The sequence below is a fragment of the Schistocerca cancellata genome, chromosome 2, assembly GCF_023864275.1.
Source record: "Schistocerca cancellata isolate TAMUIC-IGC-003103 chromosome 2, iqSchCanc2.1, whole genome shotgun sequence".
NCBI classification, from domain to species: Eukaryota; Metazoa; Arthropoda; class Insecta; order Orthoptera; family Acrididae; genus Schistocerca; species Schistocerca cancellata.
The window spans coordinates 150,300,550-150,319,512 of NC_064627.1; the positions used below are offsets into that span (position 1 = coordinate 150,300,550).

The 18,963-nt window shown below is 43.2% G+C and overlaps 1 protein-coding gene across 3 annotated transcripts in view; it reads left to right on the top strand.

The window, feature by feature from the left end:
* LOC126161443 (neutral ceramidase-like) overlaps positions 1-18,362 on the top strand; it is a 516,902-nt gene extending 498,540 nt beyond the window's left edge. For 2 of the 3 annotated variants that reach the window (XM_049917257.1, XM_049917258.1), the window contains 2 exons: positions 13,678-13,974; positions 17,496-18,362. In XM_049917257.1, coding sequence (XP_049773214.1) covers positions 13,678-13,945 — 268 coding nt within the window. In that variant the 3' untranslated portion in view covers positions 13,946-13,974; positions 17,496-18,362. The remainder of the gene's footprint in view (positions 1-13,677; positions 13,975-17,495) is intronic. The other variant, XM_049917259.1, reaches the window with a different exon arrangement.
* The last annotated feature ends 601 nt before the right edge of the window (positions 18,363-18,963 follow it).

The following is an 18,963-nucleotide window of genomic DNA, read 5'->3' on the forward strand; positions in this document are numbered from 1 at the left end:
GACATAATTGGGATTAGTAACTGCGAAATTTTATGAAGCACTCAAATTGTAACGAATGTGAATATCAGTTTAACATTAATGTGAGCACTATAAAACACAACTGAAAATTATTCCAGGCAAAATATTTATTAATTATTAACAGATACTTCGTCAATGGCTCGCCATGACTGTAACGTACACGTTAGGAGAGCCGTACGTCACTTCAGTCTTACTTGGACGCTGTTCGGAGGCGCAACTTCATTTTAAATGACTACATGCACATTTTTTGGTGTTACATCTGATTCAGTTCATCACCTAGCCGTAAATAAATAACATAATTATTATTTCTAAGCCAAAACCATATCTGACGGGATAACTGTTAGCTAATTAAAGTAGACGTCACGCACAGAAAACGTCAGTGTGATCCTTGAAAAAGGATTTGTAGGTCCTAAATGCGTTGCAATAAGACACGACAGTAAAATATAAGAAGTAAAAGGGACTTTACCGAGTGAGGCGACGTAGTATTTAAGCTGGATTCACACCACACTCCGGATATTTAGATTCAGTTTTCCCTAAAGGTGATCAAGGTGAAAGTTGGAACGGTTCCTATGACCAGCTCGCGGCGGATCGCATCCCTGGTTTTTTTCCTATCGAAACTTGAGTTCTATTAGCAATGATCTCGCCATGGACATGACTTTAAACCCTAATTTTCCTTCGTGAAATTCTTTCTGAATCATCCTTCGCAACTTTGGCCATTCTGCTGAGCACAGTGGGAAAGCAAGCAATAGTATTCGCTTACTACGTGTGCAAGAAAGCGGTGAGCGGTAGCGGAGATGCGATTCCCTCCCCTCTTTTCCTGTCGTGGACCAAGCGCGCGATCCAACTTGACGTGTGTGCAGTTAATGATTGCGCAATAGCGCATTTGAAACCTCAGACCACTTAAAATTCTGTAAGTTATAAAATATATTGGCCCTGTATGTATACAACAATTGAATCCTGTGTTCAGCTATGACTCCTTTCTCAGTTTACGTAAATATTAATGTTTCCGTAATTCTGAGTGAAGCGAGATTTGAAGTTGCAAACATGAAATTTTCACAGAAGATGTATATTATCACTAAACCATCATCTTTTATGATATTTTTGTTTAAAATTTGGTCCAGACTTATCACAAAAGTAGATTATCTATTATTTAGAGATAAGCTATCAATTAGAAATTTCAGCACCACGTCATAGATTCAGGAAGCTATACTGATTTTCAAGATAATAAGTGTAATTTCTTTAGTGTGTTATGGAGACTGTGCTCTGTATTAGAAACAAAAATTATATTAAAAGAGAATCCCAATTGGGAAGGGCACCTGCGATTTCTTGTCGTGTGGCGCAGTGGTTAGCACACTGGACTCGCATTCGGGAGGACGACGGTTCAATCCCGCGTCCGGCCATCCTGATTTCGGTTTTCCGTGATTTCCCTAGATCACTTCAGGCAAATGCCGGGATGGTTCCTTCCAAAGGGCACGGCCGATTTCCTTCCCCATCCTTCCCTAATCCGAGCTTGTGCTCCGTCTCTAATGACCTCGTTGTCGACGGGACGTTAAACGCTAATCTCCTCCTCCCCCTTTCTTGTCGCTCAGGTGTGGTTACTGAAGAAGCCGCTGGAGGCACTAACGATGAAAAGTCGGGTGTTTCCAATTGCGCCAGTACCGAGTGACGTAAGCAACATCGTTACAGGCAGTGGACACAGCCGGCCGTAGGCAGTTAATTAGTTAGTTAGAAGTTAAATGTTACATAGCTCATCTGAAAAAAAGACTTTGTCGAAATGATGTGGAACGATTCAAAGGACCGTGTCAGACCACCTTTCGCCTGGTATAGTACAGTAACTCATCGTGGCATGGAATCAACAAATCGTTGGAAGTTCTCTGCCGAAATAATGAGCCATGCTGAATGTATAGCTGGCCATAATTACGTAAGTGTTGCCATTGCAGAATTTTGTGCGCTAACTGACCTCTTGATTGGGTCACGCAGATGTTCGATGGGATATTTGTCGGGCGATCTGGGTCAATAAATCATTCGGTCTAATTGTTCAGAATATTCTGACATCCATAAAAATTCCACTCTTGTTTGGGAACATGAAGCCCATGAATGGCTGCAAATGGTCTCCAAGTAGATGAACATAACCATTTACAGTCAAAGATCGGTTCAGTTGGACCAGAAGGCCAACATCATTCCATGTGAATACTACAATCCAAACCATTGTGGACCGACCAACAGATTGTACACTGCCTTGTTGACAACTAGGATCCATGGCTACGTGGTGTCTGCACAGCACTCGAACGCTACCATCAGCTCTTTTTCAGTCGTCTAGGGTCCAACCGAAATGGTGACGAGCCCAGAAGAGGCGCTGCATGCGATGTCGTGCTGTTAGGTAAGGCACTCGCGTCGGTCGTGTACTGCCATACCCCATTAACGCCAAATTTCCCCGCACTGTCCTAACAGATATGTTCGTCGCACGCTTCACATTGATTTCTGCGGATATTTTACACAGTGTTGCTTGTCTGTTAGCACTGACAACTTTGTGCCAATGGCGCTGCCGTTGTGGCCGAGCGGTTCTAGGCGCTTCAGTCTGGAATCGCGCGACCGCTACGGTCGCAGGTTCGAGTCCTGCCTCTGGCATGGATGTGTGTGATGTCGTTAGGTTAGTTAAGTTTAAGTAGTTCTAAGTTCCAGGGGACTGATGACCTTAGCTGTTAAGTCCCATAGTGCTCAGAGCCAATGCCGCTGCTCTTGATGGTTAAGTGACAGCTGTCGGCCAAGGGCCTTGCCCATGGTGAGAGATAATGCTTGTAATTTGTTATTCTCGGCACGCTCTTGACACTGTGTGTCTCGGAACATGGCTTTCTGTAACGATTTCCGAAATGGAATGCCCCATGCGTCTAGCTTCAACTACCATTCCATGTTGAAAGTATGTTAATTCCCGTCGTGTGGCCATAATAACGTCGGATATCTTTTCACATGAATCACCTGAGTAGAAACGACAGTTCCGCAATGCACTGCCCAGTTATACCTTGCCTACATCATACTACCGCCACCTGCGTGTGTGTATATCGTTATAGTGTGACTTTTGTCACCTTAGCGTATACCGTCATTAAGTAATACTTTCTTTCCGCTGGTGAAAACTGAGATGTTAGTAAGTAGAATATGGTTTACAGATGAATCTTTCAGACTATTTGAGCTAGCGGAGTAGTTTGCATGTAACTGTTGCGTGGTTAGATTAAAGATTTTTTTCAACATATTGTCATTCTGTTAAGCCGAAACAAAAAGAAAGAATTATGAATACAAAATGTTTCACTCAACACCACACGACAGTATCTCGTATTACAGTTTCCTTTCTGATCAGACGCGCCTTCGTCTCGAAAGTACTGAGACGTAAGCTAAACAGAGAAAAATAACTGTTCGCTGTCGGTTGGTCAATTATGTAGCTGCAGTGCGAATATATGATCTGTGACGACTGGAAAATTAGATTCTGCAACAAGCCGACGACATCTGTGAGCCGTTCGTCTCGTTGCAACAGTGTTACAGATTGAGTCCTTCAGGAGATGGGATTGAGCTGATGTTATTGGCAACTTCTGCGAAGTAATTTAAGTTACTCAGAGAAAGTAGAAAATCCGGTCTAGCAGCTGGTGTCGATATAAGCCGTCTCTAACTTTTTGCGGACCATTCGCCACCCAAGCAATTACGTTTGGAAAAAAAAGAAGCAAGGGATTATTTTCATGCGGTTGTTTTCTTACACTGCAGCTCTTTTGATTACTTACTAGTGAAAAACGGAAAAGTTTCCCTGTTACAAACAGATCAGTCTTATTATATCTATTCCTCAGATAAGCGAACTGGAAAATAATGCGCATACTTCTGTGAGTCTGAGCGGAAAAGTTTTCAGCGGCTAAATATCGAGGAGGTGGGCAAACAGGATTTCGATTTTATGTACAAAATAGAAAAACCTCATGTCGTAATTAGAAGGCCCACGCATACTATGAATCTGAGTAAAAAGCGATGCTCAAACCAGAAACCGAAAGAACGGTAAAAAAATTTTAAAAAAATCCACCGAAAGTTGCTGTGATCGGAAATGGAAGAACCTTGTGTTATAATTAAAGTGGACCTATTCACGGATGTCCAGAGCGGGCTGCAGTTAAAGTATGGCAGTGAAACTCGGTATAAGTTAATGAGGAGTTGATTTATGATGGAAAAATATAGTTCGAACTGAGGCCACCAGGTGCAAATCTGGCGCAGTACAGCTGTTTGCATGACGGTACGACATCCATGCTGTTATCTGACAAGCCATATCGTAAGTGGCCAGTATGGCTGTCGGGAAGAGAGACCGTGCACTGTTAGTGGGGCTGTTTTACGTGAATCGCAGCAATTACAGTGTTAAATTGAGGGAGTATCACCGACTGAAAGGTCTGGAGAGAGGCTCGACGTCATTCAATGGTTGAAAGAAGATAATAATGAAATTAGAAATCCGAGGTGAGCTTGGCGTAGCACCTAGGAGAGGAAAGCATCCTATACTGGTGGAAGGTTAGTGACGAGTTTGCAGTTGCTGTAACTGACCATGCAGCACTTACCGCTGGTAATTCTAGTGCTAGTGCAGTGTCAGGAGAACTGTCCATCCCATGGTCAACAGAGCTGGAAGTTTTGTTGTCTATTTCACACTGGTACCCGGACAAGGTCTAGACAATGCAGCAGCTGAAACTTAACGATCCGCACCTACATTCTGAAGTTTCTCTTCGGTTTCTGCCACGGATCAAAGTTGTCGACATGTGACCGGGCAATATTCTGTCGAGTGACGAGGCACATTTTACACTATAGGGTGCAGTGAGTACACTGAACTGCCGAATATGGAGTACTGTTAAACTGCGTGTGATGGACGAAGAATCACTGCACTCTCCGTATGCGACTGTGTTGTGGTTTAACAAGCACCTTCTTTCTCGATCCGTTTACCCAGAGGACCTGCGACGTGTACCGTGACGTTAGCACGTGATTTCTGATTTGGAAGAGTTCAGTTGTGTGGAAAGCACTGTCTTCATGCAAGGTGAGGCAACACATCACGTCGCTCGCCCATTGAAATATCTGATTAACGCAGCCTTCTACGAACGTGTTATCTCCAGAGCTTTTCCAGATGTACCGCCTGAGAGATCACATGATCTGAAAACATGTGACTTTTGGCTTTGGGAATATCTAAAAGAAAGTGTTTACCAGGGAGACGTTCGGTCTGTAACCGATCTGAAGGCCAGAATACAGGAACACGTTGCGCAGATTCCACCTGAACTGCTGCAAGCGACTAATGGTCATGTCGTATAAAGCATACTGAATCTTGTCGCCGTCTCCGGTGCTCATAAGGAACGAACTGTGTTGGCAGTGGTTAATAATAGAATCAAAATTATGCCTTTCTCACTTGTTGAACATTTTCTGCCCGTGTCCTGTTTCTAATACATTACATATAGAAACATTTATTTACGTCTTTCTTGCATTCGCAGCGCCATATTTGCACCTGGTGGACAAATTTAGAGCACATTTTTTCCAGCGTAAACCGATTCCACATTAACGCCTTAGAATATCTGCCACGTTTCACTGCCATAAGATAATTACAGCTCACACTGGACATCTGAGAGCAGCTGTATTTTAGTTATAACCAACCGGATGAAAGACTAAGCTTTGCCCCGTCGACTATGAGATCATTAGAGACAAAGGCAGTGCAGTGCAAGGACATCCTCATAGGTGCCTTCTCGGTATTTACCTTACCGAATTTAGGAAGAGCACTGGGGGATTAGGACTGGGTGATAATGTGTCAAGAGCCTTACTACTGCATCATTTCTATCTCATGTTCAACCTTCTGGTAAACCACGATTCTTTTCCATTTGAAAATATGAGAAAAAAAGAAGAACGGCAGATAAGACTTCCAATATTTCGATAACGAAGAGAACAAAAATAAATGGGAAACGTTTCTTTCGGTCGTACGGTGCATCTTACGTAGTGTCACTCGAAATTACGGTCACTATCGCTGCCGGAATCGACACACTCTTGGCGATTGCGGGGCGTGAGACAAATTACGCGACGTATTGCTCCACAGTTTTAATTGGAAACGCTTATTGCAGGACCCAGATTAATTCTCTGCGACGTGCCATACGTGTGAAATCTGTATAAGGTTCGACATCCTACTAGTGGCTATGACTCGCGAGTCGTGGTTCAACTCCTCCCTACTCCAGTCGTAAGAAACCGTGCAGCTATACAACTCTTTTTTTTTTCTTTTGAGGCATCAGTCTTGCTACTGGTTTGGTGCAAGCCGCAACGAATTTCTGTCCTGTGCCAACCTCATCATCTCAGTGTAGCACTTGCAACCTACTTCCTCAATTATCTGCTGGATGTGTTCCAATCTATGTCTTCCTCTACAGCTCCTTCAAGTCAATGGATGTCAGTCCCCGAAGTCTTAACACATGTACTATCCTCCTGTCCCTTCTCCTTGTCAGTATTTTCCACATACTCCTTTCCTCTCCTATTCTGTGCAGAATCTCCTCATTCCTTACCTTATCAGTCCCACTAATTTCCAACATTCGTCTATAGCAACACATCTCAAATGTTTCGATTCTCCTCTGTTCCGGTTTTCCCACAATCCATGCTTCACTACCATACAATGCTGTGCTCCAAACGTATATTCTCAGAAATATCTTCCTCAAATTAAGGCCTATGTTTGATATTAGTAGACTTCTCTTGGCCAGGAATGGGCTTTTCAACAGTGCTAGTCTGATTTGATGTCCTCGTTACTCCGTCCGTCATGGATTATTTTGCTGCCTAAGTAGCAGATTTCCTTAACCTCACCCACTTCGTGACCATCAATCTTGATGTTTCTCACTGTTCTAGTTTCTGCTACCTCTCATTGCTTTTCTCTTTCTTCGATTTACTCTCAGCCCATATTCTGTACTTATTAGACGGATCATTCCATTCAGCGGATCATGTAATTATTCGTCACTTTCACACAGGAAAACAATGTCATCAGCGAATCGCATCACTGATGCCCTTTCACCCTGAATTTTATTTCCACTCCTGAACATTTCTTTTATTTCCATCATTGCTTCTTCGATGTACAGATTGAACATAAGGGCGAAAGACTAAATCCTTATCTTACACCCATTTAAATCCGAGCATTTCGTTGTTGGTCGTCCACTCTTATTATTCCCCGTTGATTCTTATACGTATCGTATATTACCCGTCTCTCCCTATATTTTTCTCAGAATTCCAACATCTCGCACCATTTTACATTGTCGAACGCTTTATCCAGGTCGACAGACCCTATGAAAGTGTCTTGATTTTTCTTTCGTCTTGCTCCCATCATTAACTGAAACGTCAGAATTGCCTCTCTCCTGCGTTTACTTTTTCTAAAGCCAAACTGATCGTTATCTAGCTCATATTAAATTTTCTTTTCCATTCTTCTATATATTATTCTTGTAAGCGACTTGGATGCAAGGTCAATCTGGTACATAGGCTGATTGATCTTGTAAATTTGACTTTAAATTGTATTCAGTGCAATTTCATTACATATCTTATCATGTTAAGGAACTATGAATATGGAATAGATCTACTAATGACCTTCCTGGATATTGAAAAAGCATATGATAGTATATGTAGAATCAAAGTGTGGAAAGCCCCGGAGAACAGAGGAGTAGGAAAACAGATTATTTGGAGGATAAGGGAAATGTACCATGGAAGTGTGAGTTGTGTGAAAGTGGGAGAAGAGAGATCAGCTTGGATTGAACAGAAGATTGGCTTGAGGCAGGGAGGTGCACTTTCCCCATTAATCTTCATTCTAGTGATGGATGATATAATGAGTACAAGAGCACAAGTAATTGGTGAATGGAAGATGAAAGCTATGGTGTTTGCAGATGATCTGGGGGAATAAGGAGGAGGAAATACAAAAGCAGTTGGAAGTATAGGAACTAACAGTAGAAGAATGTGGGATGAAATTTAGTATAAGTAAGAGTGAGATTATTATCACAACAATAAAGAAGGAGAGAGGAACAACGGGAATAACAACTGGTTGGGAACAATTGAGGAGAGTGGAGAGTTTCAAGTACCTAGGAAGCCTGATAGATGAAGATGGAAAAAACGATAGAGAAATAAACCAGAGAGGGAGAAAATCAGAAGCATTTCAGAACACTGTCAGAAGCCTGATATGGATCAAGGATGTACTCCAAATCAGTATAAAGGTTATATACCAGTCATACTGTGTCCCGATCCTGACAAATGCATCAGAAACCTGGGTTATGAAAGGAAGAGAGAAAAGCAAAGTACAAGCTAGTGAGATGAAATTCTTGAGAAACAGTATTGGAGTGACAAAGATAGACAGGTTAAAAAATGAGAGGATCAGAGAATTAACGAAGGTTAAACCATTACAGAAGGACAGAGAGAAATCAAGGTTGTGATGGTATGGACACTTTAAGAGAATGGAGGAAGAGAGGATATCCAGGAAGACACATGAGGTGAATGTAGAAGGAAAGAGACCAAGAGGAAGACCGAGAGACAGATAGCTGAAAGGAATAGATGAATGCATCAAGAAGAAAGGAGAAGACTGGACCAAGGTAGAGAGATGGTGGCAAGACAGAGGACGATGGAGAGGCCTGTGTTCCACATAGACCTAGCCAGAGGCTAGAAACTGTCCAGCATGATGATGAGGACCTTTTGAACCGATGAGGTTTCATTTCGTTTCCACTTCCCCTTCTGGTTGCCTCACTTCCTTTGTCTGGCACTGTATTTAATTGTTTTACAGATCTCTCTCAAATGGTTCAAATGGCTCTGATCACTATGGTACTTAACTGCTGAGGTCATCAGTCCCCTAGAACTTAGAACTACTTAAACCTAACTAACCTAAGAACAACACACACATCCAAGCCCGAGGCAGGTTTCGAACCTGCGACCGTAGCGGTCGCGCGGCTCCAGACTGTAGCGCCTAGAACCGCTCGGCCACTCCGGCGGCGATCTATCTCCAAAAAGGAATTATAGCCATTTACATATTCGATTTATTATAGTGTGTGTATTAAACTCAGTTATTGATTTCAGGTGCCAGTGATCATCGGCTGCAAAGTATTCTACCACCAAACACAGTTTATTATTTCTGCTGGCGCTTTTTCTCATTTCTCCTTAGCACTTCATCACCCTTTCTCTTCATACTCTTACCTGTTCCTCAGTTCAGATTCTTCTAATATGGCTGAAACTCGTTTACAAAGTGGTTTATCGTCCGGCATAAATACATTAAATTTAATACTGAACTTTAGATCATAAGAGGAATGATTGCCAGTATCAAAAAAGAATCTTTAGATCATAAGATAATCAGTTTAGTTTTCTCACTGTACTTGTGAGTCAATTACTGCCTCCTCTTACGATGTGAAGTTGGCTAGCGATTCCCCCTATAATTCAAGTTTTAGATGCAGTGCAGTTTTGCCGGTTAATAGCACCATTTTAACATGAATCTTATCAGTCACTGACGTCTCCAGCATGACGTAACGCCGTTCTTGCCAAAATGCCTGGAAGCATCTGACTAATTTTTCTGTACATGTTTTTTTCTTTATCTAGAACGTCTTTCCCTTGTACTGTCTGAAGAGAAGTATGGTTCAATGTCACTGATCCATTTGAAACAGATCATCTTTCTATTCTCACCTGTGTGCTCTTCCTGTGGCGATTGTCTACGAACTGGGTAGGTGTCTGGGTGAAGAAGGCTTGCTTCAGCCTTGAGTTGAGGAGACGACTAGATGCATCTCAGAGGTGATTAATTCCGGTGACGGTTTCTGTTTTTTCGCAGAGAAAGTCGTAAAAGTCCTCGTCACATAGCAGCACCCTACACAAGCACCATTACAGCGAATTGACAAAGGCAGACGATATTACTTGCATGCGGCTACTGGGTGTTTGGCCGCTAGCCTTGGATGCTAAATAATTACGTGAGAGGTTTCCGTGACGATTCCGAGCGGCAGTGTGTTTGGAATGTTTTCTTCTGGCACTCCCAAGAAAAACGTTGGATTTCAAAGCTCTGCGTTACGGATCCAACCTCCAACGGAGAGGCTCAAAACAAGGGGTGAAATTTGGGTAAGAGGAGCTTTGACAACCTTCCCAACGTGTAATAGGTCCTCGGTGGCACTTGTGTGAATTGTTACGAAATTTGGTGCCAATGTGACAATATTAATCCATCTTACACGTCAAATAAACTTATGAGCTGTGGCTCTTTTTGTAGCGCCTGTCCTTGAGTCCGGGGGTGGCGTCGCAGGACGTCACGCTTCTGCTCCGTTACAGAAGAAGTCTGTACGCACCCCTGAGGCACATTCCAAATTTAACCGCTGAAATGGCTGACAATAACGGAGTTTCGAAAAAGTGATTCTTTAATTCTTTTGGGCAGTATAGTTGGCTAGGAAGTGCAGGGAAGCCAAGACAAAATACCTGCATGAAAAATGTGAAGAAATCGGAAAGAAATGATAGTCGGAAGGTTTGACTCAGCATAAAGAAATGTCAAAACAACCTTCGGTGAAATTAAAAGCAAGGGTTGTGACATTAAGAGTGCAACGGGAATTCCACTGCTAAATGCTGAGAAAAGAGCAGATAGGTGGAAACAATACAATGAAAGCCTCTATGAGGGGGAAGATTTGCAAGATGTGGTAGGAGAGGAAACAGGAGTCGATTTAGAATAAATAGGGGATCCAGTATTAGAATCAGAATTTAAAAGACCTTTGGAGGACTTAAGTTCGAATGAGGCAGAAGGGATAGATAACACTCCATCAGGATTTCTAAAATCACTGAGAGAAATGGCAACAAAACGACTATTCACGTCGGTGTGTAGAATGTATGAGTCTGGCGACATACCATATGATTTTCGGAAAAATATCATCCACACAATTCCAAAGACTGCAGAAGCTGACAAGCGCGAGAATTATCGCTCAATCAGGTACAATCAATGTACCAGATTGACCTTGCAACCTGTATGGCGAAGATGTATGCACTGATCCCATTGGGAATGCTACCATAAAGCTGTTGTGTCCTCTCCTGAGGTAAGCTGCCCCCCACCTCCCCCCAACAACTACTGTAAATGGTCCTTGATATCCTGGATATTGGTACTAGCATGGAATTGTTGTTCAGGTTGGTTCCACCGATCCTATCGGGACAGATGTCGGGATTGTACAAGGTACAGGACTCAACACCACACAGACAGTTCATGCGATGAGTGGGCGAGCATTGTTCTGTTGAAAATGGGCATTGTTGTGTTGAAAAATGAGACTATGATACTGTCTGGATGAGCATTGTTGTGTTGAATAATGGAACTATGATACTGTCGCTTGAGAGGTAGCACATGAAGACAAAGGTTGACTATGACATCACAGTTTCCTCAATCACTACCAGCCATAACTTGGAGTCCTACTCGATGGCTCCTCACTCTTGTGTAGCAGGCACAGGTGTGAAGGGGTTACGATGTGCTTGGTGCAGAAGATGATGATCCTCCCTTGTGGTGGTCAGACGTGGTCGACTGTCGATGAGTATGCCTGCACAAAGTACCCATGTCATGCCTGAATGCCACACAAATTTGTAAATCGACCATCCAACCAAATGGAGAGCCAGAATGAGGCCTCTTTCAAAGTCTGTCTCAGACGTGTACACGATATCTCCGTGTCCTTCAAGCGATCACTTAACAACTGATCCTGTTGACGCCCCTTACATACTCTACAAGGTCTGGTAACAACAGTAAAGACAAACAACAGTAATGCATTCTCGTGGCTTTTTTGCCTATCAAAGACACTTGCAGATCTAATCATTTACATACGTTCTGATGGTGTTTATATGTAGAAAGTTATATTGTCACGCGACCATGTCGTTTGAGAACCTCACTGTCTTTGTCAGGTAGTGAACAAACAAGTTAGCAGAGTGAGGTGAGGTGTTGCGTGAATGAAGTTCTGGGGTACAAAGTGAAATTAAGATGGACAGCGAGTTTAACGATAACGACAGTGACTGTTATGATAAGAATGAAAGTAACGTTATTGATGACTAAAGTGAGGCAAGGATGGTGAGCATAAGGAGAATTAAGAGACTGACGAGGTTGAGTACGAGATGAAGAAGACATGAATGGTGAAGAAGGTAAGAAGGGTGAGGATGAAGATGGTGAGGATGATGATGGTGTACGTGTGTGAGATGATGATATTAGACTGAAGTGCCAAAGAAATTTGCATAGGGATGCGTATTCAAATACAGCGATATTTAAACAAGCAGAATACGGCACTGCGGTCGGCAATGCCTATATAAAACAGCAAGTGTCTGGCGCAGTTGTTAGATCGATTACTGCTGTTGCAATGGCAGGTTATCAAGATTTAAGTGAGTTTGAACGTGGTGTTATAGTAGGCGCACGAGCGATGGGACACAGCATCTCCGAGATAGCGATGAAGTGGGGATTTTCCCGTATGACCATTTCACGGGTGTACCGTGAATATCAAGAATCTGGCAAAACCTCAAATCTCCGACATAGTTGCGGCCGGAAAAAGAACCTGCAAGAACGGGATCAGCGACGACTGAAGAGAATCGTTCAATGTGACAGAAGTGCTACCCTTCCGCAAATAGCTGCAGAATTCAGTGCTGGGCCGTCAACAAGTGTCAGCGCGCGAACCGTTCAACGGAACATCATCGATATGGGCTTTCGGAGCCGAAGGGCCACTCGTGTGACCTTGATGACTGCACGATACAAAGCTTTACGCCTTACCTGCGCCTGTCTACACCGACATTGAATTGTTGATGATTGGAAACATGTTGCCTGGTCGGGCGAGTCTCGTTTCAAACTGTATCAACCGCATGGATGTGTACAGGTATGGAGACAACATTTTGGATTCATGGACCGTGCATGTCAACAGGGGACTGTTCAAGCTGGAGGAGGCCCTGTAATGGTGTAGGGGGGCGGGGGGGGGGATGAACTTGGAGTGATATGGGATCCCTGATACGTCTAGATACGACTTTGACAGGTGACACGTACGTAAGCATCCGGTCTGATCACCAGTATCCATTCATGCCCATTGTGCTTTCTGACAGTCTTGGGCAATTCCGGCAGGACAATGCGACACCCTACAAGTCCAGAACTGCTACAGAGGAATACTCTTTGAGTTTGAACCCTCCCGCTGGCTACTAAAAACCCCAGACATTAACATTGGCTCTGAGCACTATGAGACTTAACTGCTGTGGTCATCAGTCTCCTAGAACTTAGAACTACTTAAACCTAACTAACCTAAGGACATCACACACATCCATGCCCGAGGCAGGATTCGAACCTGCGACCGTAGCGGTCATGCGGTTCCAGACTGTAGCGCCTAGAAACGCACGGCCACTCCGGCCGGCAGACATTAACATTATTGACCATGTTTAGGATATCTTGCAACATACTCTTCAGAAGAGATTTCCTCCCCCTCGTGTATGGACAGCCCTGCAGGATTCATGGTGTCAGTTACCTCCAGCACTAAGTCAGACATTAATCGAGTCCATGCCACATCGTGTTGAGGCACTTCTGCCTGCTCGCGGGAGCCCTTGTGTTAGGATTTTAAGAATGGTAGGCTGTAGGATGGAATGTGTGTGGGTCAAATAAGCGCCACACTTTTAATGTCCAGGTTAATTTCATGTTAACACCTTATCACATGTGCTTGCTGACAGGTTCCTCTGGCGGCGGACGTCGACTCCGCTGGGGATGAGCGAGGCGACAGTGGTGTGGTCGGTGCCCGAGGACGCGGAGCCGGGCGTGTACCGGCTGCGACACTCGGGCCACTCCAAGTACATCCTGGGCGGCGTCTTCCCCTACTCGGGCAGCACGCAGCCCATCACGGTGAGCCCCCACCTGCCGCGGTCGCAGGCGCAGCCGCCCAACGTTCGGCTGGCCTGCGTGGCCGCCGGCTCTTGCCAGCACGTCCACTCCTCGCTCTGAGCACAGGTTGCAACTCCCGCCGCAGCAAGGTAACAGAGGAGCGACACGCCCTCTGCGTCGTGTCGTGCCGTCTCGTCCAGTCTGCTCCGTGTCGTCCGCTTCCGACCTCAGCTTGCGTCTGTCATCGGTGTCTCTGTTTCCTGATCTCTCGTGTATAATGTTATTCCACAATGAATCTGCCAAGAAGTTACAGTGCCTTCTTTATTTATTTATTGTGATAAGGTGGTGACTGCCACATAGAGATGAATGCAGCAAGCTCGCGGTCTTCAGGGTAACCCAAGCAGTGAAGAAAATGAAATGAGCGTATGGCATCGCTGGCAGGGAGGCCCTATATCCAGGGAAGTTCGGCCCCGCCAAGTGAATGTCTTATTTCCTTCGACGCCACATTGGGCGACTCGAGCGCCGGTAATGACGATGAAACGATGATGAAGACAACACAACACCCAGTCCCCGAGCGGAGAAAATCTCCAAAGGGGCCGGGAATCGAATGCGGGCCCGCTTGCATGGGAGGCAAGCACGTTACCACCCAGCTTATTAGGCGGACACCCAAGCAGTTTGTGACAGTTATGACACTTGTTCAGAGATGGAATGTATTGACATTTCTGAGGAGCCCAAGACATTTCAGCTAGTATATTGCATTCACATCCATTGGCTTCACTAATTCGCGCCAAGAACAGCCGCATTCAAACCGCCGACTCTTGACAAGAACTATGATTCGCTGTGACATAAGTTCTACAATGTTCTGGATGTAGGAAATGTCAGTAATCAACAGTCTCTTTTACCAGACAGCTCAAATGCCTGCAAGAGGTGAGGCAGTGATGGAGAAATAGCCCTTCCCTTCGCTCTCTTCCATGCCACGACTTCCCATGCTCTTGTGTTACTTGTCCGGAAAATAGACTTCACTGACAGCTTGGTTGTGTTCCGTCGTTCGCCAGGTATAGTCTCTCATTTTGTTAATTCTTTTATTTTTTACTAGTTGAGTACCCAGCGTTGCTCGGATATGTATTCCAATTCTGTTAGTCCAGTTCCTCCTTCCCCTCTGTCTCCACGTCCCCATTCTGTTTGTCCATCTCCTTCTTCTCACTCTCTCGGTCCATCTCACCCTCTTTCCTTTCTCGGTCCACTTCCTCTTCCTCTTCACCATGTACACCTCCTCCTTCACCAGTCTTGATCCAACTCCTTAGGATACAGTCTGCGATATTTGTTGCGAACAGTGGTAGTAGTAAAGATATAACAAGTGAAAACATAAAGATGGGGCATTTTTTCAGGCATCTCAGTGTTTTTTGACTTCGTATCCCTTGAACTATGTTTCGTACAAAGATGTATTTCTATAGAAACATTCAGTGGCATATGTGGATAATGTCTGCGACATATGTTGGGAATAGACTTAACAGAAAAAAAGCAAATTTAAAGCGTCATTCATGATGCGACAGTATTTCATGCATCACATTGTACAAGACGTCATTGCTTTTGAGCTATGATAAGTAGCTGCTTGTTATCCCCACAGCGATTGTTGCCTAACAGTAAGGTATATGTGCATCAAGTGTAGTTGAAATAGATCCAATGATTTAGAAAGGGATGTCGACCATACACATACATGGCCATTTTTATGATGTGTTTGGATGTATAGCGCCAGTGGCGAATGATAAAATTATAGCGAAATGTGTATGCAGGCATCACATGACCATTGTGTTCAAGAATTCCATACTTTGGCGATGTTTGAAATCAGTAAATCATATGTGTATCGTGGCTTAAAAGAAAAAAAACCGGATTTCGGTAGTGGTATACACGGTACCAGATTTAATTAACTATTTATACAGCAGCTATACATACAATGGCCTCACAAATGAATAATACGTCCAATATTATTCCGGAACTATCTTTACTCTGAATGGCTGAAACGATGTAATACATACATCACTTGAGCCTCGTCAAGTCTCTTACAGTTAAAGTGTTCACGTAATTGCGTTGATGAAAATGTCATTAGAGCGACATTGTACTATTCTATTCCAGAGCACATCATCATGGACACCTGACTCACTGCTGCATTTCTGTCGCGCGTGTTCTTCTGGGCACTTAGTTCTCACATTAGTTCATTGGCCCTGCGGCTCCTAATTTTTCAGAAGGCTTCAGATCCGTGAAATCTTTTGAGCCAGTTAAAATTTCCCTTGAATCTCGAATGATCCTCATACCGACCAGCCACAGTTTTAGCCCGCTTTATGGTTTCATCTTGGAGGGTAGGGGTGATAATTTTACGGTAATAGTCCTCAGTAATACCAGGAACAGGTTCTGGTTTAGCAGCGGCTCCATGTAACCGTTTCAACGTACCTGTCACCCCAGCCTGATTTCTAAGCACCATCAAAGTGTGACCGGGTAAGGCGACGTCAGTCCTTCGCGATCCACTGTTGGTCTCTCTTCACCCACTCTACGTTAGCATCACAAGCTACTGTATAGAGCATGAAAGAGGATACTGCGTATTTACACTAACTATCCCTGTCTTAGTACATCTGCCTTCCAGTCCTACACTCCGTGCTCTGCTATTTTTATATCTCCTGTGGGAAATATACGATAGATATCAGAACCGTCGCACAATGTACCTCGAATGCCGGTACACTAAGTTCTTGAGTAGGAGTTCTCGAGAACAAGCACATCATTTTTCCAAAGAGTTCAGTTACCGTTCATTCAATAGGTTTGTTACTTTTCCATATGGGTGTCAGCAATGACTGCGACAGTCTCCTTCAGGGCGCCTCAACAGAGCCCCACCAATCACTGTACCAGATGTCTGGGATTTAGGAATCGTAGTATGACGTAGTCTCGACATACTGATTATTTCCACTTCTGTAGAACGAATAACTTTCTTCTATAATGAAACGTCCCTTCTGCCACCACATGTCTTGAAGTCACACTTTCCTGTATCCATCATGTTAGCCAATGTGAAAATTTTGTAAAGTTAAAGAAGGAAAATGGTAAAGGAGAATAGCATTAAAGGTTGAAAACAATTAACAACAAGTTTACTTGTTGCGGAGACGTGTCACCTGTATACTACCTTACATGTTTGTAAACCATTGTTACGGCTCTCTTGTATTCCATTGTTGTGTGTCCCAGTACTATTGCACAGTGAAATGTGAGGTGGTTGTTTCTCGTTGTTTAACTATACATAAAATACTTATAGATCTTTTAATATAAACAATAAAGTTTATAGCATAGATTAGCTGTGCCAAGTTTCTCTGGTATTATTCTTAAGTATTACGGACAGTAATATTACTCTGACATAATAATGGGGGTATATTGTCGGCTGGCCTTTCCTGTATCTCTTTCTCAGTTGATGGGTCACATTTTTGTAGCAATTTATGCGAATTTTACTCTTTGTAATTTCAAATGTCGAAATTTCACCCGTTCATTGGACAGTTTGTCATGAGAAACAGAAATGTGTACTGCAACAGCGCTGCAGCATAATTGTACGAACACCAACGTAGACGAGTCACAACATATTGGTACGAACTAGTTACTACGTAGCGAATCTGATGATGATTTTCGTCCTATGTTGCAGGTGGGTCCAGACGCACCATCCTCCCGTTTCTCACGCCGGCATCGGAAAAGAATCATCAAGTGACGCCTGTTTGATACACATACAGCTAGTGCATCGCACCACATCATCATTAACAACTGGCCTCGTTGCCTGTACCCATGAAATTTGCCTTCCAGGTGCTGCTTTCTGGAAGGTCCCATCCAGTGAGTTGGAAGGGGTTGCGAAAGAACCGTACGGATTGTTCACATGACATAAAAATTAGCTTCTCCATGACATTTGATTGCAGCAGTGTTACGCAGCAGGCTGATTTGATTGTTCCTAACATGCCTTCCTGCTTATAATATGTAAGTTCTTCCATAGTCACTTCAATTTTGAAACTGTACTACAGTTAATTGTAAATGGAAACAGATCAAGCAGCAATAATTACTAAAAGAGATCGTTTTTCTGCAAACTGTCAGTCTTTCTATTTGTATAGGAACTCCTGCCAGCTGCAATACCAGCATTAATTTGAATACTCATCAAAACTTATATGAACTATTTATTCCTATTTCTTACTCGATTGCAAACAGGTGTATAGTAACTTGCGAAATGAAGCGTCTGTAAATAATAAAACAAAAACGGAAATCAAACTGTGCTATAATGACGTTGTGGTGGTCAGTTTCGAGGACGTCGCAGAGTGTGTGATTCCAAGTATGTATTTTATCACAGATTGTAAAAAAGAAAAAAATATGTTGAGAAGTACTCACATAAGGCACTGTGTGCAATGTATCGTGTTTATTCGTGTCAGTACAAATGTTGTTCCTATGTGAAGGAGTTATACTGTTTTATCCGCACTGATTTATATATAAACATTAGACAAAACTATGTACATTGTTTGAATGAATAAAAAATGTGTTCATTGCAATTTTGTTTCTCACTATTACCGTATACCCCAGTATTAAATGTGTACATGTACTTGAATGCATTCAGACTAATCTCATGGACAAAACTTATGATGGTAGATTTATTTAGACGTTCCCACACCACACTGGATATTCAATTATCTAGTGGTTAAATCAGTGATTTGTTGAGTCAGTGCGGCTTTTGAGACTATCTGTGAAGGAATCAATCCTTTAACAAATGAACGTGGATCAGTATGACAATTCACAATGAATTTTTAGCTTCCCTCCGTCTGTGCTAATCGCTCATCCACAATCCCTTCTCCAACATGAGACTTCTCAACAGTAATCTCACGATGTTAAGATTTGAAATTTAATTACGACAAAGAAGAAGAGAAAAACAATTGCAAACTAGCAATGTGTCAAATATATGGGAAGAGATTATTGTAATGGAATTGGCAGTATCTTGGGTACCCTGCAAAAATTCAGCAGTCACATTCCCACCATTATTTCTGTACCCAATCCAGCACTAACAGTCTGAGTGCGAGATCCGAGAACCAATGGTAAATCACAGTTTACTGTTGGAATCAGTGTCCTTATACAGAACGGTG